General features: G+C 34.8%; 1 protein-coding gene across 11 annotated transcripts in view; it reads left to right on the forward strand.

The window, feature by feature from the left end:
* The window catches only part of DPH6 (diphthamine biosynthesis 6), a 208,780-nt gene that overhangs the window by 40,323 nt on the left and 144,173 nt on the right, over nucleotides 1–24,284 (forward strand). For all 11 annotated transcript variants that reach the window (XR_010374393.1, XR_010374394.1, XR_010374392.1 and 8 more), the window contains exons 4-6: nucleotides 7,955–8,028; nucleotides 10,146–10,264; nucleotides 24,131–24,192. Coding sequence is in view for 7 of the 11 variants with exons in the window: in XM_064460168.1 (XP_064316238.1) it covers nucleotides 7,955–8,028; nucleotides 10,146–10,264; nucleotides 24,131–24,192 (255 nt within the window). In the remaining 4 variants the exon portion in view is untranslated. The remainder of the gene's footprint in view (nucleotides 1–7,954; nucleotides 8,029–10,145; nucleotides 10,265–24,130; nucleotides 24,193–24,284) is intronic.

Genomic DNA, 24,284 nt, shown 5'->3' on the forward strand with positions numbered 1-24,284 from the left:
CACTTCCTTTTTCTTTGATATTGTTTTGGCTGTTGTATGCAATATTTCACTTAAGATAGACATTATTAAGGTGGTGAATACTTATTTGCAGTGATATGCTTAGCAGTAACCTTTACTCATAATGTGATATTGTCAGTATGTCTTATTTTGTTCAGCTTTCTCTGGCGCTGATGAAGCCTAAGGCTGCTGTTTCTTTGAGTTGCTGATAATTTTTTATCTGATTAACTGACACATTTAGTTGAAATCAGACACAGCCCTTAGGCTGGGCATGGATTTAATTTAAAAAGTATCAAAGGTTTGCACTGTGTGCTGTTTAATCATCATGTTTATCAGGCAAAGAAAAATTACCGGAAGGACCATAGGGAGAGGGTTATCTTAAGGAGCAGTAACTTGGGAAATTGATAATAACTCCGAGGTAATTTACAGCTAACTTTTACATTCATTAATATAACATTTCCCACTAATAATTAGAGTGCATGTAATATACTAATTAAATCGAAAACATTAGCGCTAATTTTATTTTTGCTGAACTCTGAGAGGGTCAGGTAAAGACATTAAAATGTGAAATTAAAGAAAACCTCTGTACTAATACTACTGCAGTGAATATTTTACTTACTAGTAGAATACTTCTATCAGTATTATATGCTACAACGCATATGTAGACAGGTCCCTTCCAACCTGTGATTCTGTGATTTCCTCAAATTACCGTCACGACCCTTAATTGAATTTCAGTCACTGAAGTAAAAAAAAAAAAAAAAGCAAAATTGAAATCACAGTGTGCTAGCATAAATTACTCTTATATTTCTGTCTATATTTCACTTCAGCTGTGAACCAGTATTCAGCCAGTATTGTGCGTGGGTATTACAGAGCTACCTTAACAACAACATAACAATAAGCATACTTATGGCACTGATGTTTTAGAGCTCTCAAGAAACTGTTCAATTTTTCTCCTATTTTCTGATAGAAAACACAGCTAAAAGTAATTTATGATACACAGAGAGGAGCAATTTTGAATTGTGTTGTTCATCAAACTGTTTAAAAATATATCTAAAAATACGAAGCATTAAAAAAGTTGTACATTTTAGTACAGTCATGGTTGCAAAGGTCAATTTGCTGTTCTAACACAATTGTTCATGAAGATTATTCTTCATGAATGTTATGAACAGGAATAAATTAATGGTTATAACAAGACGTAATAATGGCGTAATTTCGCTTACAGTTAAAACGCAGCTAATAATTATCTTATGTATATAAAAAAGCTGTATACTGCTGCTAAAAAATTGTGTTATTTAGATGCTTTTTAAAAGTTGATTTTTATGCCCACCTTTTACAATAAGTAATTTTGGTAGTTTTGAAGGGGAAGAAAAAGTTTTTAAAAGTCCTATAGAAAATAAAGTTGTTAGCATCTATGCTTATTGTCTGGTTTTATGTACGTGCTACATACTTTGTGATGTAAGACTTTGTGACAGAGTATACTACGCTGAGTATAAATGCTTTCTGCATTATCCCGATATTTCAGAGAGCAGTTTATTTTACTTTAGACTAACCTATTGCACTAGCAACATATTAGTAAAGTTTCGTGTAGTATAAATAATCTCTTACATTAGCAGTACCCGATATCTTCTTTAATAATAACAAAAAAGAAGACGACCCAAGAAAAAAACCTTCCATATGAACTTTCCTTGAACATTTTTCCATTCTCTGTTACTTTTCATGTGATATAGCACCTAACATCTTTCCTCCAGAATTTTCCCAAATTTACTTCCTTGGCTTTTGAGTTCAGTGCAGATCCCTGATATTTAGCCCGCAGATGTCAGCCTGCTCTACCCGTGCTGAGACTGCAGTTTTGTGAACATGCTATTTATGGTACCAAACATGATCAGATTCCACATTAAAAAGTGTAGTACCCAAGACCTGGCACCACTGATGCTAGGATTGATTCTCTGCTAACCACAATAAGCTCTGAATGAAACAAAATACTCTCTGTTTGCAAAACGTCCAACAACTTTCAGTACCAAACAGTGAATACAGTGAAGAACTAGTTTTCAGTTAGTCTGCATGCTTCAGGTGCTGAGCTGAATACGCTGTGCAGCAAGGCTTTATGTAAACTTTGTCCAGTTGAGGAATTTCTGAAGGCTGTTAGACCATAGCTTTTTTCTGTTCTATCCTTCTTCCCTTCAGATCTTCTTATTTCTTGAATTTGTGCCACTCCAACCTTGATTTGTTGAACCGCACAGAATAGGGGGATTGAATTTATTCCATTTCATGGTATGTAAGTATATTAACTAGTTCTCCCATTTCAAAGCATTTATTAAGTATATCGATGTTTCCTCCTTGTGGAAGCTGCTGTCTGGACAGTGATGGAAGTTCATATTTGGTCTTTACTATGAGGAGAAACTAAACGAAAAGTGATGGTGGTGAATGGCTCCCTGACAAAAGTCTTTAAACGTGAATGCTAATCACAACTGAAAGATGGCATGATGTACTGCCATTTCAAAAGATGATTAAAACATACGTATTATGGAAGGGAATAAACTAGAATAAGTGCAGAACATCTTGTATATGATTATTTAAATCAGATTAAATATAGCTTGTAAGCAGGCAGCCAATGAGTCTTCTGTTCTTTTGTTACTAACTTCAAGATGCATTTTATACTTACGTACATATATACATATGTATATACGTACACACACAGATATTTGTGTTTGTGTGTGTATGTATATGTTTGCATGTTCATACACATGCACATCCACCCTCTAAATGTGGTATAGGCATGTATAATTAAAAAAAAACCAAAACAAAACCTACCAAAGCTCAAAACAAAACCTATGAGTGATCTACTTGGTATTTTCAATATCCAGTTTGGGCCACTCTTGCAACAATTGTTTAATAGAAGTTCTGTAACCTTAAAGATTATAATGGCTTTATAAATTCTCTTACCATAGGATGATTTTGAAAGTTTCTAGAATTCAGGGCTAGAATTTTTGAAATCCCAAACAAATAGGTCTGTGAAGCAGCTCATTTTCATATAGAAGTATTGTGTTTGTACAAGAACAGGACACTTGTCTCTACTTTCAGGTACTTTTTTTTTAATTTGAGGGTATTTTCGTACTGAGTATCTTTGCTGATGTATACATTTTGTAAGAACTTGAAAAACAGAATGAATTTTAAAAAACAGACGTGTTTATTGCTCTGTGAGCTTGTTAAAAAATGTATTGGGCACATCAGTTGCCATCTTCATGGATGAACAGGAGATTCTGTGGAAATGTGTATTTGGGAAATCATGGAAGGAAGTCCTACAGGTATTAATTTCACTGCATATTTGTTTATTATAGGATCACAAATTTTTTGAGGTTTGTGATATAGTTACTGTCTTCTATCTCTGATACAACTATTTATTTCCAATTCTTAGAGAAAGAAGAGTATGTATAATGGAAACTGTCATGGTAATAACAGATTTGTAATGCACTATAATAAATATTGTGATGATAACAGTAAACATATTATTTGTTTTGGTGAGGAAAGAGAAGTGTATGTGTTATAAAACATGTTGCCCAGAGAAGTTGTGGATGCCCCATCACTGGAAGTGTTCAAGATCTGGTTGGATGGGGCTTTGAGCAACCTGACCCAGGGAAAAGTATCCCTGTCCATGACAGGTGGGTTGGATTAGGTGATCTTTAAGTTCCCTTCCAACTCTGACCATTCTATGAGTCTATGATAAAAGAATATGGAAAACTGAGTATAATATTTATTTATGAGTATTTATGTAGCCATGGAGATTACTCTAGTTGGGAGAAAACAGTTGTACAGTCTTGTGTTTGTATGTATCAGGTATTTCAAAAACATTACTTAATGAACTTAGTTGATGGGGTAGTTTGCCTCTGGTAACTTAGAACTGAACAATGAAAGTTGTTATTAAATGGTCTTTAGTGCCTGGTTTTCCAGAATATCTAAGCACTCTTTTTTTTCCTTTTTTTTTTTTTTTTTTTAATCAAATCAGAGAAAAACCTCTGTGATAAACCATTGGATTAAAACTTTCCTCAAAACATATGGAAAACATATGCTGAATATAATTTCCTAAATATCATTCACTATCCAGCCACTGTGGCTGAACAGTTTTAATTTATATATAACTTATTTTTGATAGAAAGAGTCAGGAAAAGCTCGGAACATTTCAAGTGAACCTGAGGGGCCTATTGTAGATGAAATTTGGTGGCAATACAATTTTATGCTGGTCTAAGACAGGAAATCTGGGGCCGCTGCAGGCATTATTTACATTAATACATTCTGTTTCCAAACGTTCAGCTATGAACAGAACTATTTTTTCTTTAAAAATCTGTTAATAAAGGTATTGTACATCTCATTCTTAGAAGGACTTCAGAAAGATTATTTAAACGTATTCTCCCTACTCTTTTGCATGAATACTACATCCAATTGGTTATTTTCTACCAATTCTTTCTGAAATACCTCACTATTAGAATAATTAATGCATTTTTATGGATCATCTTGTGGATGGACCTGCTATCAGAAAAGTACTGTAATATTAGAGTTAAGTGATGTGATTTCATTCCTTTGACTCCTGTTATTCTTGCAGTAGATGGTAGTACTAATTGCAGCTGTGATGGCAGTCTGAGAGTTGATATTTGCATGGATCAGAAAAGAGTGCTTATCCTTGCATTGCAATTAGGGGAGGATTGTAAGAAAATTCAAAGTTATTTTCTGGTTGTTAACAGTTAAGGACTGTGCTTTACAAGAACGTATATTCTGTGTCGTCCAACTACAAAAAAAGAGAACTATTATGTAAAAATAGAAGTGGATGTCTAGAAGATGAAATATGTAATATATACATATAGTTAAATGTAGGTAAAATTATTTACTGTGTGACCATAAAAGATTTACTTTTTTTTTTTTTTAATTGGGAAAAGTCCTGTAAACTGGAGCATGCAGAACTTAATAGCAAAGTCTTACTGAAATCAAAAGGAATGGTCACAGTCTTACCATTAAGCATGTCTTGATGTCATGATATTGTGATGGATTCAGCCAGAAAGGTCAGGTGGCTACTGTTACTGTATGTGTATAAAGTCTTTTAAAAATGTAGAGTGGTTGGTGGTTGGTATTCTATTAGTTAGTGACTTTCTATTGCACGTGGTTCTTCATAAGAACAAATTGATTCATGTCTTAACGGAATCTGAAAAACGTAAAGATTGGATTACAGTCAGCTCTGTTTAGTAGAGTGTAACACTAATGTAGTCACCTGTTGGCAGTTTAATGAAAGCAAAAGAATTCTGATACTCTCAATAAGTATAAAATCTGAATAATTCTTTGTTTTGCCTTTTTTTCACAGATTTTGCTTTTTTTTGCTGTGATCATTGAACCTAGTGTGTTCCATGAAGTAATAAATACTTACGGTTTGAACATATTTCTAGTGTAGCTGTAATGCCGGTAGTAGCTGACACATCGGTGCCTAGCTGCAGGAACCCCGCATATATCCTGCAGTTCTTGATATATTAGATGTAGTGTATCATTTGTATTGTTATGCTACCTTGCACGAAGAAGTAGTGATGAAAAAGCATTTGAACATTAAGTATCTGGGAGTCTATGGAGGTGACTAGAAGTTCTTTGTGGTTTTAGTTTTGTTGTTGTTCCCTGGATCGTAGGCTAAATCTGCTTTACCCTTCCCTTGCCATCGGACCCTACCCTAGTCCCTGGTCTGCTTTATGATCACATAAATGCAGATGCTTTTCTGCAGTGTTTTTCTGGTTTTGTCTTCCCTTATTCCTTTCTGTAGTTGAATACTTCTACCCCTGTGAAGGAATTCCGTTTTATTACCATATATTGCCCTAGTCTCTGATTATCTGCCTGTACTTCACAGCCGGAGTACCAAGTTTGTTTGCAAAAAGTGGGAAGCCTCAGCCGTTCTGGTTCTGTGATTCCATTACAAATATATTACAGTGTATTAAGTTCATTCCTTCACACGCAAAGATGTGTGGTGACTTGGAAACACGGACAGTTAATACTTAATGTATTAATTTTTTAATAATATTGGTTCGTGATGTCAGCATCCTGTGCATGGACCGCTTCATGATTATTACCTTTGAGGATATGTTGCCTGTGATTAATTGTTCATATAAGCAGAAATGCAGGTAATATTTCTGGACATGTTGGGTGGTGTCTGAACATTGTGATGGAGCACATTTTGAAGGAATTGTTAGTGTTATTATTTTTACATAAAAATACAAACAAACAGTACTTAGCTGTCATGTTTTCCAAGACGCTTATGCGATTTAACTTCATAATCTTTCTACAAAGAACTTTGAAGAATGCAACTTAAGTGCAATTGTAGCAGTACAGGTAAACTGCATATCAAAATTGCATGACACAAAGGAGCACGGGGAAAACATTTTAGGAGAATCTGAAGATCCAAGAAGGCTTCATCAATCATTTCAGCAAATTTATTGAAAGAAAACTCTACTTACATAACTGTTACCTTATAACAAATGTAATTCTAGATGGGTGAGTTAATTGAAATGTCTGTGATTTATCTTTATTCTGAAAAGAGCTTTGGAACATTGTTGCACAGAAAGCTCAAAGAGAAGCAGAATTAATATTGGCTGGATAATAGTAATAATGATGATAACAGCAGTGGATGATGAACAAGTGATAGATAAGCCAAAATTAATTTTTATCACTACTATTACTTCTGGCTAAGTGAGAAGCATCAAACTGAGTCCTGTATGATTTGGCATTAAGTTTCATATTAAATGATATGTCCGTTCATGACATTTCGAAGTATCTATATTGAACCGTGATATAATTTTCAGATTACTATAGCTAGGAATTCTGATAAATGTAGTGACTCTTAAACCAGAAGTATAGATGGGAATTTGGTTGGGCAAATATGAGGTAAGAGTTAATGTAAAGAAGAATAAGATAATAGAAAGAGGAAAGAAGATCCCACACAGACACAGACCAGGAAATTCTCTCCTACAGTATAATTATGAATAAACCACCTTCTGCATCATTTTATTGATAAGAAACTGAAAATGAATTTTAAATTCAGTACCATGGCAGGCAAAGACTGATTTGCTTTTGAGATTCATATCTAGGTGTATAGTTGAAAATTTTGTGGTAAAACTTTGCTGCAAATTTCACAGGGTTGCTGCCTAACTGGGCAGATCCAGAAGGTAAGTCATGCTGTGGAGTTATGATAAACCTTGGGTAACGGAGGAACACAACTTTAACTGAAGTCTAGCTGGAGCAAATGTGAGGAAAAGAAAGTAAATGCAACATGTTGACTGGGACTCAAGTAACTTAAAAATGCAAAAGCTTGTGAAATAGTGTAAGTGTGTGCATTTTCAAATGTTGTATTCTCAGTGTGTTTACAAAAAAAATACTGTTAGCTCAGGTAATTAAATGAAATGGAGAAAATGTGTCTTGGAAAACCTTTATTATAGCAAAATTTTTAAGAGGTGATGTTGAGTAAGTTGCCTGTGAGTTTTCTTGTTCTGGTGTTAGAATAAAGAGTAATCTCACACCACCTTCTTCTGCTGCGTGGTGCAACAAATGCTAAAAGTTTAATTAACAATCATGACTGTGTGTTGCTGATATTTATTTGTAGGTGGTGTAGCTAATACCTCAGTTATAGTGGAGAGCTGGAAGTAATTTCCAGGATGTCAGGAAAACGTTAGGATAAGCTGTCAAATCTGGTACTTTTCAGTTACCCTGGTTATTTCCTCTGTAGAACAGTACTTGAGCTGCGTAGACTGCTGTGTTAAAGTAATAGTAGGTGGGCTGTGCTGCTCTCTTCTGTGCAAGATCTGCATTCCAGCCCATTCAGTTCCATATCCTGGGCACAGGGAGACAGGCTTGGTTGACTCAGCTAGTAGGCATACTGAACCTCTATTGCGTAGGCCAGCAGAAACTGCTATCATTAATATTCCATGTCTTCTTTCAGGACAAAGAAGGAGTGGAGGGTGTATCTGTGGGAGCCATTCTTTCTGACTACCAGAGAGTGCGAGTTGAAGATGTGTAAGAAAATATTAATCTTTATTAATATACACATTCTGAAAAGTGCTTTACGTGTTTGTTTTCTATTTCAAATTCTGGTGCAGAGGCAGTTGCTTTATTTCTCACGTTTTGTTGTAACCAATTCGTTACGTTTTTAATATAAGTATATTTTGGTTTTTTTTTTTTCCTGGAACTGTGTGTCCATTAGTAAAAAATCCAGTAGAGACTGTATTGGATTTTTGGATTGCTCTTCAGGTCTCTCGTGGATCTGCTGAAAATACTTTGAGTTTTGATATGAAAATAGTTGAGTAGGTTCAGATCTTTGATTTCAACAGAAAGGTCACTCGGTTCCAGTGACTACAATGTTGTGGTCAAGTATCTCTATTTTTCAACAGAGTTGTATTTTAAAAGAACATCCTGTAACTTGTTAGGAGGAATTAAATGTAAGAGAATCCTTCTGTGCATATCTTCCCTTACTTCCTTAAAATTTAAAATCCGTTACTGTTAATCACGAACTTTCATTCGTCATTTCTACTGTTCATACCCTTTAAGCCTAGGTAGATTGTGATACTTTTAAAAGTCTTAATTTAAAAAAGGATTATGTAATGGCAATTATGTTTGTCATATAGGCCAAGATTTGATTTGGGTCTGGAAAAAAATTATCACTATATATGCAAAACCACCTTGTGTTAAAAATTAATTATAATTTCATGAGTTCATTAGTTATTTGTTGCTGATAAAAGCAAATCTCTGGAATCCTTTATGAACTAAGAATGGTGAAGTTAATGCTGTGCCAGCTCGACTCACATCAGCAAGTTACACAGCGTGGATGTTTTCTTTACACTTTACATAGGTGGATTGTAGTCAGAAATAGCTCCTTTCTTTTTCTTTTTTACCTTCCACTTAAAACATATTCATGACTGCCTGATCATGTTACTAGATGTTTCAGAAAAGATTGCTTTTGTTGGTTGTGAGTTTCAGATCTTTTACCACAGCCAAAAGATTGACAGGACACGACAATATTTCAAACAGACCTGATTAATTGCAGGGTCACTCAGTGGTAAAAATTTTTTACATTCATCTCTATATTTACCCCTTGCAATTAAGTTGTTTCGCATAAACCATCCTGGTTACTTGGTTTCAGCTAATTTGTTAGCTAAAGTTAGGCACCTAAAAGAACTACTACTCATTCAGAGTAGCTGAATGTTTCTGTTAATTTCACAGGTTAGTGCTCTGTTAAAATGTATGAAAGTAATAACAAAACCAATCAGATTATATGGGTGCTAACTGTAGATTTACACACCAAAATTAAACATCTGTTTAAAGTCTTGACATTAATACTAGTGAGTATATCTAGCATATGGGAGAAAGCCCCTATATTAGATAAACAATGGTAATTAGACAAATAAATGTATTTTTTGAGTGCTCTGAGCTAGTCCCATAGTTAAATGTGTTTAAGTCTTTCAGGAACCTAGGCATTACACATTTTATCACCAACTGATGGTGCTTGACAGTTTGCAGAAGGGTTACCTATCAATAGTGCAAATTAGTGATTCTCTAATTTGATAACCAATCAAATGCTGTGTATCAAATGCTGTCTAAATATGATATGTATCAAAACAAATAATTACAATTATATTAACAAGTTGTTACTTTGTATCACAAGCTGTATACATTTTCCTAGATGATTCTTTTCCTTGGGTGTTGATCCAAATCACAGGTTTGTTGAGAGGAACATATGCAGCATACTGTACTAGCGACGTGTGCCACATTTATCACAGAGTGGTAACTCTTGCCTTAGCTGTGTTCATAAAAAGTGATCACTTGTCTTTAAAGTTTTAGGAATGCATTTTCTCATTATTTTACTTGTGTTCCCGTGCAAATCTGTTTACATCAGTGTGTTACATCTTACTTACATAGACAAATTAGACTCACAACAAGTTTATTTCATTTTTTTAATATTAGAATTAATGTATATACTGAAGTGTAGGAATAGTAAAGTATCGTAATTGAAATTGTAGAAGAAAAATTATTTAAAGGTAGGAAATGAGAGAAATTAATTTTCCTTAAGTTTACATGAATCAAGCTGTGTAAAAGCATAATGCTTGGCTTTATCCAATATTTTGTTTGTTTTTAAGATGCAGAAGGCTTAATCTTCAGCCTTTAGCTTACCTTTGGCGTCGGAACCAGGAAATATTGCTTAAGGAAATGATATCATCTAACATTCAAGCCATAATCATAAAAGTGGCAGCTTTTGGTATGTATTCAGATTCTGAACAATATTGTCTGCTGAAACTTTCCATGGACAAATACATAACATAGGAGAGAGAAACAGAAATTTTGTTGTTATATTTTAGAATAAGAAATGCTAATATGAACAAAATTTTTTAAAATTACATGGCTGAATAACTGTCATGATGTCTGAATAATTAATTTATCGGTATGCAGTTCATTCTTAGAGAAGACATGGAAAAGCTAAAAAGTAATTCTTCCTAGCATAGTCATCAAATTCCTTTTGTAATTTTTTTATTTTAGTTTGGTTTTGATTTGCAGTAAAAATATATGCATAATTCAGAGGTTCACAGTATTGTCATTTATAGATGATGCAGACTGGTGGCTAGACAATATTATAAAGCAACTGTGAAAGTCTTAATAGAAATACAACAAATTAACATCAAACAAAATGTAATTATGAGGCCAAAACATTTTGTGTAACAACAGTCTTTGAGTTGGTAAAGCATATAGCAAACAGAAAGAGTTCCTCGTTGCCTTCAAAAAAAAAAATGGGTTTTACAATGCAGTTGTTCAGTATACCAGAAAAGCAACATGTCTTTTCATCGTCAAATATGTCAGATGAGGTTTGTATAATGAAGCAAATCAATATGAAAAATAAGCTGTTTGTTCATTGTTTGAATGAGAAGATAAGGTCAAATGAAGTTTTATAAGGAAGGCTTATCGAATGACGTGCTCTATAACCCTAAGAAGCACATGAGAAACATGTTAATGGTACAATTTATTCATTTCAGGCCTCTACGCAGTTTTTCATTTGAGAGTATCAAATGAGGTTTTAAGCATAAAGTGTGACCAAAGGAGCTTTTCTTTTTGTGTAGAGTATAGATTTGCAGTCCATTGTACCAAAGAATGGCTAGTATAATACGAGAGTGTGAGTGGCATCGGTGGTTAAAGAGGTGTGTTTAAAAATAGGGTTGTATAATCTTGCATTAGAAGTCCGATGGCCGGTTTATCTGGGCAACTTTTACATCAGTTTCCTAATGTCTGTTTTCTATAAAGCATGCTTTATAACAAAGTAATTTCTCCTTAAATATTAACCAAGAATTGAATTATAATCCCTTTAGACTGGATGATTTCCATTACTTTTAATTAATTCTTTTTTTCTTTTTCTAATTTATTTGTTCCTCTTTAGCTGGTATAGTTTCTAACTAGTTTTTACATTATCACTATGACGGTCTTGCTGTATTGTTCTCTAGGATCTGCTAGAGCTGCTGGTGGGATTAGAATGATAAGAAATAACACATTCCCTCATTCACTTATTTCTAACAAGCCATGTAATTTAATAGCATTTTCCTGAATTTTGGAAGGCCAGTTGCAAATACATAGGAATTAAATGCTGTGTTTTCTGCTATAAAACACTTTCTTTTTTAAATAGGAAAAAGAAAATCTTTATTAAAGGAATAGTTTTCAGGCCATGTAAAGTACATTTTTATATTTATGTTACTTTTCCATAAAAGAGAATGCCTTCATTGTTTATGCTGACATGAAGAGAAAATAAAAGTCCACAAAGAATGTGTAACATGTTCTTCACATCAGAATTATTTTTTAAAGAAAATATATGATTAAAATAATAGATAAAACTATTTCACAAGTAGACATCACTGATGACCTGTCTTATGCCCAAAGCAAAATAAGCTTGTCTTTTGTATTCTACAGTCTTGAAAAAGCTTAAAACGCACTAGTTAGTGCACAAAGAGTGTTTTGTGGGCTATTCATTGAGGGAGCGAATACCATAAATACTTGTAGATAGCAATTAGATGGAAAATCACTCTGAGGTGTTTTTTTTTCTTTTTATTTTTTTGGCTACAGGTAAAAGAAAGATCTTATCAGAGTCAATTTCTCACCTGCCTCAGGCAGGCGTAATTAGATGTAAGCAAATTTAATGGAGCTTGTGTGCTCTGGGGCCATTCTGTAATGCTTTAATAATTGCATGCCTTATTAAAGTGGATTTAAGGTATGAAGGCTGTTTAACATATCAAGTGGCAAAGATGATAAGATACAGTTTAACTTTTTGCCTTTCAGATTAATAATCAAAGCTAAACTGCAATGAAAATATTTAAAATAACAGATTTAAGAGTCTGAAGGGTAATGCATTAGATGGCACATTGTACAAATGTTAATGCAGAAGCAAATCTGTAACCTGAGCTTGACATTCATCAGTGCTGGCGTACTTGTACACCCGCCTTGTCCTGTTTTCCATTAACTTAGTGCCAGTATTGGCAAGGTAAAAGCCTGTCATTTTCTGTAGAAAACACATAATTATGCAAGTAAATGAGCATTAGTTTAGTACATTTCCCTAAATCCACCATTACAAATTAATACCATAAACTTTGCCAGTGGCAAGAGTTTTCTATCTGAGTAGTGTGCTTTTCCAGGTGCTATACCAATTGCTCTCACTTACATGCAAAAGAAGTATTGTTAGCAAGTCTTCTTCACACGCCTTCTGTTCATCTATAAGTAGATCAGCTTTCTTTCCTTTAGAGTGTATATCAGAGGCTTTAATGATGAGGGAAAAACATTCTATGATCTAGCAGCAAACCTAAGCTATATTAAAAAAAAGCTGTTCATGCATATTTATCTTCAGTGCCATCTTCTTGGTGCAAAAGATGCCTGTATGATGCATGATACTTCTATATTTGAACTATACCCCTCTTCAGTGGAAATCCCAGAAAGTCAGAATGAGGTTACTCAGTAATAGCTAAAATAGAAGCAGTTATTGATTGTTTTTAACATGCGTATGCCTGAAACTCCAGTAATACCCATTACTCATGTCAGACAGTGTAGTATAGCACCGTGTAATATAACAGAGACAGTGTAATATAGCACAGTAATAGGATGCATTTTTTATATCCTTGCTCTCTGGACACATTTTACAGATTAAAATACTAATTAACTTGCAGGGTATGTATGTAACAGAGTCAATTCATAATCTTGGTAACTTTATGTACTGGTCTTACCTGAGCCATGTTCTAAAGCAGATTGCTTTCACTGCAGCACAAGGTGTGATATTCAGGTGGAAGTGAGAGATGGAGGAAAGTTACATTTGGAAGGAATCTTTGGGTTCCTCACAGTATGGTCCTCATTTTTTGTTTTATTTTTATATTATTATTATTATTATAGTTTTACTTTACTTATATAGTTAACTATACCTAAATCTTGTTAAGAATTAACATGAAAATTTAAGTGCCACTATACATTTTAAAATATGAAAAATTTCAGTTCTCATATATATTTAAGAATATAGTTGAAATTGGCTTTGGCATGCAGTTAAAGCAGTTTGTCCTCAGTGATTCTAGTTTTTCTTAAAGTTTTAAGAGTAATGCTCACCTTCAGTAAGTTATGTAAACACACCCTGTTAGTTTGAGAAAGTGGGGGAAAAAATAGCTTCTTCAATGTTTCAGTCAAAATCAGAATTTTTATCTTTATAGGATTAATATGCATTATTTACCTTATACATTGCAGTTTCTTCCCAGTTTGGTTCTAGTAAATTACTGATTTACTTATTGAAATAAATACCTGAAGGAACAGGTATTATGAGAGAAGCATGTAATTATGAGATCAGATAACAAAAATACCACTTCGAAAACAAAAACATTTTCATGGTGAAATTATGTTTCTAGCTCTTCTTTGGACCACACTGTTGGACAATAATAAAAGGTGAAACTTTGTGTCAGGGCTGGTTAGCTTGTGGTCCTCAGCCTACATTTGAAGTGGGGCCCTTATGCATGGCTGCATCCTTTATCTTGTAGGTCCAGCTGCTGGAGTGCTTCTAGACAATGTGCATGCTCAGCCATGGGTAGAGTTGATACCACAGGGGCTGTGGAAGCCTACATTTTGAGGTGCTGTGGGCCCTAGTGGCTTACCCAGGCTATTTCTGTCCAACAACGGAGTAATGAGTCCTTCGGGAGCCATTTCCGCCTCCTGCCTGTCAACAAATCCAAAAGGTCCTTCTCTAAAATTAGCTCTCTGAAGTACATATATTTAACTTGAGCGCTGTGAGAAGACCTTGACGCTTCCCTCATAAGTTCAAGATCGGTATACTCCTGCTGTCCATAGAATCCTCTGAAAAGCTGATCATTTAGGGATGCGTATGCTTTTGTATATGAGCTTTTAATTTAGAGAGAGAGAATTTTACTTCTCAGAATAATGGAATCTGTATGTGGAGCTTTTGTTTATTATTTAAACGTAACCACCTAGGTGTCTGCCTTTTTGTTTATTATTTGCATGCCACTAGTGTACAGAAGTGAAGTCCAACTGAAATTGCTATCCAGACTCCCATTAATTTTCATGGAAGTAAGATTTACGTATAAAGTAGTACATTAAAAAAGAACTAGCACCACACAGTTCCTGATTAAGCTCCTGAGGGTGCAATTTAGTGTCACAGATAAACTGATCTAATAGGGAGCTGCTGCCAAAAGGTTGATCTTTCCTTCCCCTTTCTAGCTGACTCTTCCAAACCACAAGTCTCTGCTTGCTTCTGCCCCTGTAAAAGCTCCAGTGATTGTGTGGTTGCAGCTGGGTGATCCAGCAGAGAAGTACTGCGTTTTCATGTGTGCAGGGAACTTGCTGTGTCGATGCCACGGCCGCATGGAGGACAAAACTCTCTCTTTTAGTAGAAAGCTTACCACTAAATTGGGTTGGCTCTAATGTCAGATCATATCCTGAAGTAAAATCAGTGGTTGTGTGAGTTTTGTCAGAACACATCATCTATGCAATGGATAGGAACAGTGTTCATTGAAAATGTGTCTCTAGTATTTAGTACTGAGCAAATTTAAAGTAATCATATGGGAAACTGAAGAAACTTGTTATATCGTCATCACAGGGGAACATGCTTCCTCTAAATATTTTTTAAAAATTCTCAGACAATTCACAAACATAACAGAAGAAAGCGAGGAACATTTTGTTAAGAAATCAAAACAAGATCACAAGTTGTTTTCTTCCATATTGTATTGTAAGGATTTGTTTACTTACTTATTACTAAATAAACTAATCATTGACATTATTCTTTGCAAGTTCAGCTTATATAGAGGTGATGATTCCATTGCTTTTTCCTTGGGCAGTTACCAGACACTGGAGCTATAATGGTGTCCTGGTTTCAGCTGGGATAGAGTTATTTTCCTTCCTAGTAGCTGGTGTAGTGCTGTGTTTTGGATTTGGTATGAGAATAATGTTGATAACACACTGATGTGTTAGTTGTTGCTGGGTAGTGCTTACGCTAGTCAAGGACATTTCAGCTTCTGCCGGGGGCACAAGGAGCTGGGAGGGGAGGGGGCACGGCCGGGACAGCTGACCCCAACTGACCCACGGGATATCCCACACCATATGGTGTCAGGCTCAGTACATAAAGCTGGGGGAAGAAGGAGGAAGGGGGGGATGTTTGGCATGATGGTGTTTCCCTTCCCAAGTCACCGTTACGCGTGATGGAGCCCTGCTGTCCTGGGGAGGGCTGAGCCCCCGCCTGCCCGTGGGAAGGGGTGAATGAATTCCTTGCTTTGCTTTGCTTGCATGTGCGGCTTTTGCTTTACTTATAAAACTGTCTTTATCTCAACCCATGAGTTGCCTCACTTTTACTCTTCTGATTTTCTCCCCCAACCCATTGTGGGGGGAGCGAGCGAGGGGCTGGGCGGTGCTTAGTTGCCAGCTGGGGTTTAACCATGACAAATGGAATCTATGACAGTTTTCACAACCTTTGCATTTGATGATGTTTGGATTTATTACTATGAAAAAGACTTCTGTTTATCATAATTTGTAATCGAGCATAAAATGACCAATAATATTTTTCCAAGTACTGTCAAATTTTAATGATTGTCTATTCTGTTAAGAGTAATGTATTCTAAAAAATAGCCTTAAACTTTTATTAGAACTATTAGCCCTGAACAAAGTTAAAGTATTATCTTGTATACACATATGATAGCTTTTAATTAATTTTTATTGTAATTTTTTTCAGATTATAAATTTGGTAAATTTATGCCTATCATGTACTTTAGGAAAGATATCGTTATTAGTCTTTTCCCTCTTCTAATCCTTGTTTCCTAGCTAGCACATACTATTGTCATTGAATTTTCAAACAAAGCTTCCAAAGCTTAGTTGGTCCTGTAGAGTTTAAGAGTATTTTGACACTTCTGCCTTAGGCTTGTTCCCTAATACATTTGTCTGCTACCTTATCTATCTACATCATTCATGTTATTTACAATAAAAGGCACCACACATGTTTGTTCACGAGACGTTGTATGACAAGACTTACTTAGGAACAATTATGAAACCACAGGAGCCATTTTAGCTCAGGCTCTTTTTTTTTTTCCTGAGGGAAAAGATTCACATGGGAAAAGATCAACATGGGAAAACTGGAACTGTATGCAAGACCGGAAATCAGTCAAAATTAGCTGGGGATTTAAGAAGAGTATGATGCAAAAGAGATGAGTAAGAGAAAAGAGAACGAGGGATGGACTTTAAGTGATGAAAAGTTTTGATTCAGAGCACAGCTGAAAGGTTAGAAGAATGAGATAAGAAAATAATCTTTGTATTTGGAATGTTATTTGCCTTGATGCTTGTATATGAGCAACAGATACTTTGTTACCAGTGTAAGATGAGGTTTTAGAAAGAGCTTTTAGTGCATGGGTATAAAGAAATGTTTGAAAATAAAGTGTGTTACAGAAAAATAAATAATGTTTTATAATCGTTTACGTAAGTGGATCTAGATACAGGTTAGAGAGATATATGATTCCCTCTCTGCTATTTCTTGAGCCTATAGTTTGGAGATCGGGAAAGATGTCGATATTTTCAGTAGAAACAGATGACAGGAGTTAGAAGGAAGAGCGGGAAAGTGAATGTGCCTGAAAACAGAAAAGTAGTTGAAAGTTGACATTACTGAGTGCAATGCTTCTTAAGGAGGTGTCAGAGACAAAGAGAATTGGAGAGAAATGGCTTAAGAGTGGAAAGATCACTTTGCACTTTGGGGAGATCAAATCATATAAAGAAAAAGTGAAATGGAAGCAGCAGACTAAGAATTAGGCATTTAAAGTGAAAGAGAAAAGGAAGTAAGTGTTCTAGTGAAGGAGACAGAAGAACAGTCAGAGAACTTTGAGCTGAAAAATAGTGGAAGAAAAAGAGCTTAGTAAGTGATGTCCAAAGCAGAAATAATCTTAACAGAATGAAAATCAAGAGGGAGAAGTGGTGTCTTGTTAATACACCTTGTAAGCTTGTTAATACTAGCTGCTCTTTAATGTTTGGTATGATTTTAAGTTATGGATGCACATTCACTGTGCAGACTTCTGTGCTGAAACAGAGCATAAACTCAAACATTTATAGGCATATCTGTGTAGTTAGAACCATAGGTGCTTGCTTTCCAGTTCTCACTGAGTTGAGGGAAAAAGCAGCAGAAAAATGAGAGAATCCCTCACGTTGTTTTGATTGTCGGTATTAAGTCAGAGGGAGTGGGAAAGGTCGTCTTTGCTGGCAGGGTGATCCCATCATCTTGATGTCAGAAAGAAAGTTTTTACAGTGAGAACAATTGATCACTAGGATAATCAATCGGACCTCCCCAGACATGTAGTAGAGTCCCCATCACTGGAGGCTTTCAAGACGTGACTGGACAGTGTGCTGGATGATCTCATCTAGGCTCCCTTTCCCAGGAAGGGTTGGACCAGATGATCTGTTGAGGTCCCTTCCAACCTGGGCTGCTCTGTGATTCTCTGATTCTGTTAAGTTTTACAAGACTTCTTGTCCTAATCCGATCCTTTATTTCTGCTCTGGCCTTTGCCCTTCAGTAGGTGGTCTACTGATTTCCCCTGTCAGAAGTCGTTGTTGATCCATTTGGAGACTGTGACTTCTTAAAGGTTTACAACATATCTGCATGAGGATGGATTTAATGAAAGTCACACAAATTTTACCACTGGCACCATGACTCTTTCTCTGCTACTGAATCAAATTTCAATCCTTTTCTTCAAAGCTTATAGCCCTAGAACTGTTCAAACCATAGAAATACCAGAATTCTTTAACAGGGACAAAACAGCGCATCCTTTTTTATCCAAATTATGGTGCTGTAATGGTTGAACTCTCTGAATTAAATAGATTAGTAAAAAAATAATGCCCTAAAGTAATTATACTCAAAACATTTCAGTATGCTCAAATTAAAAACACTAAAAACAGATTTATATTAGGGAAGTCATATGTATGTGGCTGAATGAACCGAACCTATAATAACTTTTAAGTCTCGGAATTCTATTGAAAGTCCTGAGAGGAAGTTGACTGGAGAGTGTTTACAATGAGCTAAACCATTTGCTGTATGGGTCTTGGATTTGATTAAAAACAATTTAATGCTGTTATTAAAAGATTCTTCCACAGTCTCTTTTTAAATTATGATCATTTTAGAGTTTAAAAAGTATCTGCTTGAAAATATTGCCTTGTTATTTGATGAAAAAATACAAAATTTCTTCAAAGATGTATTGAGGTTTCTGTTCCTGAAATGGCAGGACTAAGTTGCTTTGAATCCTGAATGTAACTAGAACACAAATAACTTTGATGTTAAAAAAAAAAATCACAAAGGATTACAGATAAAATTGACATTGCTGCTATGAAGAGTTTTAGAGCCTTTTACCTCTTAGAATTCTAAAATGCGATGACATCAAAATAACCTGGTTTAGAAAATATTTTATGAACTTCTGAGAAAGAAGATAAACTGTGATCCTAAGTAAACTGCCCTGGAAACATATTCTAGAACCACTTTGGGATTAACATTTTATAACTCTACCCCTTAGCTTGAAAAGAGCTACTATATCTTCAGATTCCATCCCTGTACTATTCCCACACTGGATAAATTACCCCATACGAAAAAGTAAAGGAAAAAAAAAAATGGGGGGAGTGGGAAAAAAAAGTAGACACATAATCAAGTTGCAAGAGTTTTGCTCTTTTATACAATACATTAGAAGTATATTAACCTCAAATCTTTTAGAGGTGGAGTAATATCCACTATTTATTGAATTTTGCTTTCCATCATTTTTATATGAAAATTAAGCAGCTTTTACAATTTTTTTTATGTTTTGGAAAAGGAAATTCAAGGAATCCATCCAGTTCACCATTGTAATACAGCCTTTCATGTGCGAAAATTATGAGGAAGTTAAGAATCAACTATAAACCTGTCAGTTATGCTACCAGGCAGAAAGTTCACTTCCCAACTCTTCATAGAAATGAAAGCTAAATATGACACCAGGAATTATTTACTTCAATGCAATTTAAGGTATAAGTTTACAGTGCGTTAGCATCTCTGTGGCAGGTGCACTCCTACATCCTGAAGGGTATCTGACATTCCTGCACTCCTGCAGAGTAAACCTGCTTTCCCAACTAATACATTAGTGTATGGGCTTTTCCTGTGCCACTGGAAATGTACTCTTTGATTCTGTATCGTTTAAAGAGTAGTGCTTAATCCTGCTTCATGAAAATAAGTGATTTTTTGTGGTATACTCAGAAAGAAAAAAAAATAAACACACCTAAAGTTGAGGATTTTACCTTCAAAAATAGTCCTATTCAGTCTGTTCCAATTCTAAGGTGGGTGTTTGCATCTATCCTTATACTCTTTTGCCTTCTTTCTATATTTCTGTACCTTAAAGGTCCAATCATCTCCTTGTTAACCCTGCTTTCTTCCTGATAAAAGGAATTGAAAAGAGAGAGAAAGAGACTGGTTTTGGTACCAGAAAACTTACGTCTTTTATGGCCTCTTTTCTTATTCAAGGATCTAAATAACTCTGGTTTTGGTGAGCAGCTGATTAGGATCTTTCCAGAAACCTTATTGTGCAATTATATTGTCCTCCATCATCAGAAGTTAAGTCTCGGTCGCTGACATTCATAATGATGACAGTTACTAGTCTTCTCAACAATGCTTCTCAAGAAGTCAGAAAAAAGAAGGAAACTTTAAGTTGCTGTAACTTCAAAACAAGTTCCAGTTTTGTCTCCAAAAGTCTATGCTAATTCTATGTACATGAAATTTCAAGATTGATAATAGATAGTGATTTTGGATATTTGTTTTTAACTTTATTTTATGGAAGAAGTCAGAGAGGAATAAGATGTACTTTTTGAATGGTAACGTTGGTTAGTCAGGGGAGGACAGAGGTTTTTCCCTATATTATCACCAGATAACCGTAACTCATATTTTATTGATGTGTGTGTGTGTGGTAGTGATTCTTTCACAATGTGTTTGTGTATTATGGGTTAGAGTTTGGTTCAGTGCAGCTTTCAGAGAACTTTATGTACCACCATTTCTTAAAACAAATAATTATGATATATTTTTATTTATTCAGCATTTTTCTAAGAGGCGAAAATAAAATTGTTTATGTTAAAAGTCTTTCTTAAAAACCAAGACTATTTTTAAATGCTGAACATGTATAAAACCTGTTCTTGTTAGTAAGATGAGACTCTAGAATGGGAATTTTATTAGCTGAATGTAATGCCATGAAAATGGAACTTGATTTTCTAATGGTCTTGGTAAATGCAAGTGATATCAGGTAGTTACCCCTCAGGTGAGGGCTTTATGCTACACTAATACATGTGTACAAAGCGAACCATTTAAAATGCAGTTCTTTTGCATAACTTAACAGTAGTGAAATGCCTTTTAGTAATGTTCTTTGGTACATTTTTTTCACTACAGAGCAAAGCCCTGCATTTCTGCCCCGGTCTTTTGAAATTGCTGCAGTGCTCTACAGCACCTGTCTTGTGGCTGTGTGTAAGAGAGCTCTGCAACCATTGTGATATCTGCAGGAAGGAGTTCTGCTCCTGTCGGTGGATTTATCAGGAATTACAGATGGAGTAGAAATTATTTTGAAGTGATGATACCGTTTGCGCTATCACGTACTGATTTTACAGTAAAACTAGGCCACAAAACTGGAGATGAGAGCACAATTTGTTTTACCGAACACTGTTAAAAACAGCATTATCAAATCTTTCGAGATGCTTCTGTCATCATGTACCGGTCTATCTCAAAGAAATAAAGGCCCACTTGCTCTCTTGACAGCACATAATAAATTGACTGATGTAGTTCAGTTGGGGAGTTAAAAATGCATTGAAAATAATGGGGCATAACATTCTAGGGTTAACATTTATTCATAGACGATGCAATTAAATAAAGCAGGCATTAACTTCAAGGTCAGTCAGTAAAGTAATAAAAGTGAATATTTTAATTGAATTGTAATTGCTTCCCATTGATACATGCAAGTTAAGTAAAATGGATGTCAGTGCTGCAAATTATAGTTCCCTTCCTAATTAATTTCTTAATTCTACATACAGTCATCCAGGCCCTGGACCTTGTTGTTGGTTTATCCAACATCCATCCATCCAGCTTTCTTCACATCGAGTTTCATGAAGGAAAAATCTGGAGGATGTGGTTAAATGGAATGTACTAAGAATTTACAATACATTGTTTTTCTTTTTAGCCCAAGTAATTTTAAGAATTGAATCAATGTACTGCTTTGTTTAAAGAAAAGCATACCAAGTAGAAGTATAGATTTATATTAACTGTTCTGTAAGTATGGTTATAGATACTTTATTATACTGGTAGTAGCAGTAGACATGCAGCTTCATCTATACATGCATATCATTAGAGATTTGAGACGTGGATTATGGGTTCTGCAAATTACAGGTTACATTGGTTCTTGGTGCCTTTAACAGACAGTCTCGTCTCTATTCACTCACAATACAAACCTACGGGAAACTAAAGGAAATAATGTTTTTCCAAAGAAAGACAAGCTATCCAAAAATGGAATTCTACGCAGAAACAGAAAGGGTACATTGCACTTTCACAGATTTCTTTCATGTAGGTGTGGGTTATTACTAAAGAGTTTACCCATAGTGTATACACGGTCAACGTATTTGTATTTTTGTATACTATTTCTGTAATAGTTTCTTTTAAATTATTCTTTTGTGTTCATTGGGGGGCAAAACAGTAGGTATAACCTTCTTAATATTGGAGAGAGGCTGTGAAAGAAATAATGCATTAGTGTGTCTGGTTCTGACAACTTTTTCCCTTCACACACGTTTGCAATGTGTCCCTTGGTTTAAATTTGGAAACCAGTTTGTTTTTACCAAGGAGAGGGGTTGTGCTTCTTAGAAAAGTAATTGTGTTAATGAAGAATGTTAATGTAAGTGTGTGAAATGAGTACTGTAATGTTACTTGTTATTATTCGTTTATTTTAAGAAAAAATGCTAGTTTAGCTTACTAACTATCCCATTAAAATCAAGGACATAATGCTAAGCTGGTGTAAGTTGGAAGACATCACCGGAATCACTGGAGTTCTTGAAATAAAATGAAGATGTTTCAAAATTATTTCCACAAGCATAACTTACCATTATCTTATATCTAACAGCACACATCTTTAGTCTGTTAATAAAGAGCCATAAACCAATATCAAAAAAGAATAGAGGGAGGAAAAAACTCTCAGTCCTCTTTCACTTTAATTATTAAGCAGTTTTTAAAGTGTTCCCCTGGATAGGGAATTTTTAATGTGCTTTAATGAAATATTTAAAAATTTTATTAATGTTTTGAGATCTCATTCACTCTAACTTGTTTTAGTTTCACAGGAATTTAAATATACCAAGACCATCATTGTAAAAATTAAAAGGCATATCAGCTATTTGAACTCAGCAGCATCTTTATGTAATAGTGTACAATACATTTATATAACAGCTTTCATCATCAGTGATCTAAGTGCTTTGCAAGGTACATACTTCAGAAATTGCTTCTAAATGGAGTCATTTTGGTGGCAGCTCTTTAATGATACCCATTATTGTATAAAGCAGTGGAGTAGGAAAAAATAGACAAGTATGGCGATCAGTACCAAAAAACCCCAAACCACAATAATTAAGAGTAGTAAAAAAAATGTGAAAATCTTCCAGCGTTCCTTCACTTTCTGAAGTCATCATTTTGGTTTTTCTCATTTACTTTGAATGTTAATACCTTTTGAACAATTAGTATCAAATCCAACTAGGATATTTATTTGGTTGAGGAAGGTTTCAGTTCTTGAAACAGTTGTTCTTGGGTGATTTTTGTCTCAGCACTGATTTCTGCCAATTATTTGATTTATTCCTGAGAAGTGACCATTTAACAGCCATGAGTTGGCAAAACTCATAAAGTCAAAAAGGTGAAACGAGCACAGAGGGGCAAGTCAAAAGGAATTATCAAATGTTAATTGGACTTAATTTTTTTACCAAGAAAAATAAATCAAAATGTAGATATCATACAGCGTATTTTGTGATGGATCAAAAAGTACAACATTCGAGACATTCTGTAAGTCTGAGTTTTCTTTATATCTCCATCCTTTTTAATTCTTACTTCTTTTCTGTGGGTCACACACACACAGAGAATGTGATTCAGCAAAAAAGGTTTTGTTGCAGAAAAGAGTCTGTGTCCCTTCCAGTGATTTGCAGGAACTATAAAAAAATTAGCTTGAATTTTAATTTAATAGGTATCTACAAAGGTAACTTCTGACTCAATGAGGCTATTTCTGTGCAGTATTTTTATTACCATGGACCCTCGTGTTTACTTCACTGGTTAGTGAAATTTCTAAGAAAGGAAAACAGCAGCTTTTCCAGTTGACATGCAGTAATTGGCCTTATTTTTCCACAAACATGGAAACCAGTTGCCCAGAGGGGATAAGAGAAAATTCTGACTAAGTGTGTTTTTAGAATAGAAATTATTTTCGATACAGTGTGACTAGTTTCTAAGGGAGACATGGCTATATTAAAAAAAAACTGAACACAAACCCACAAACAAATAAACCAGAAGAAAAAAACTTTCTTGATGTCATATCAGTCTCAAAAAATATTTTTACCCTTCTCTTTTTTGCAGGTTTAGATCCAGATAAGCATCTAGGGAAAACTCTGGATCAAATGGAGCCTTATCTTTTGGAGGTGCGTATTACTTAAAGGATACTCATACAAGTCAAGTTGCAATTAAAAAGTAACATAGGCAGAAATTCAGTAAAATTAACTTAATAAAAAAT

Source organism: Phalacrocorax carbo, chromosome 9, assembly GCF_963921805.1.
Source record: "Phalacrocorax carbo chromosome 9, bPhaCar2.1, whole genome shotgun sequence".
Classification (NCBI taxonomy): Eukaryota; Metazoa; Chordata; class Aves; order Suliformes; family Phalacrocoracidae; genus Phalacrocorax; species Phalacrocorax carbo.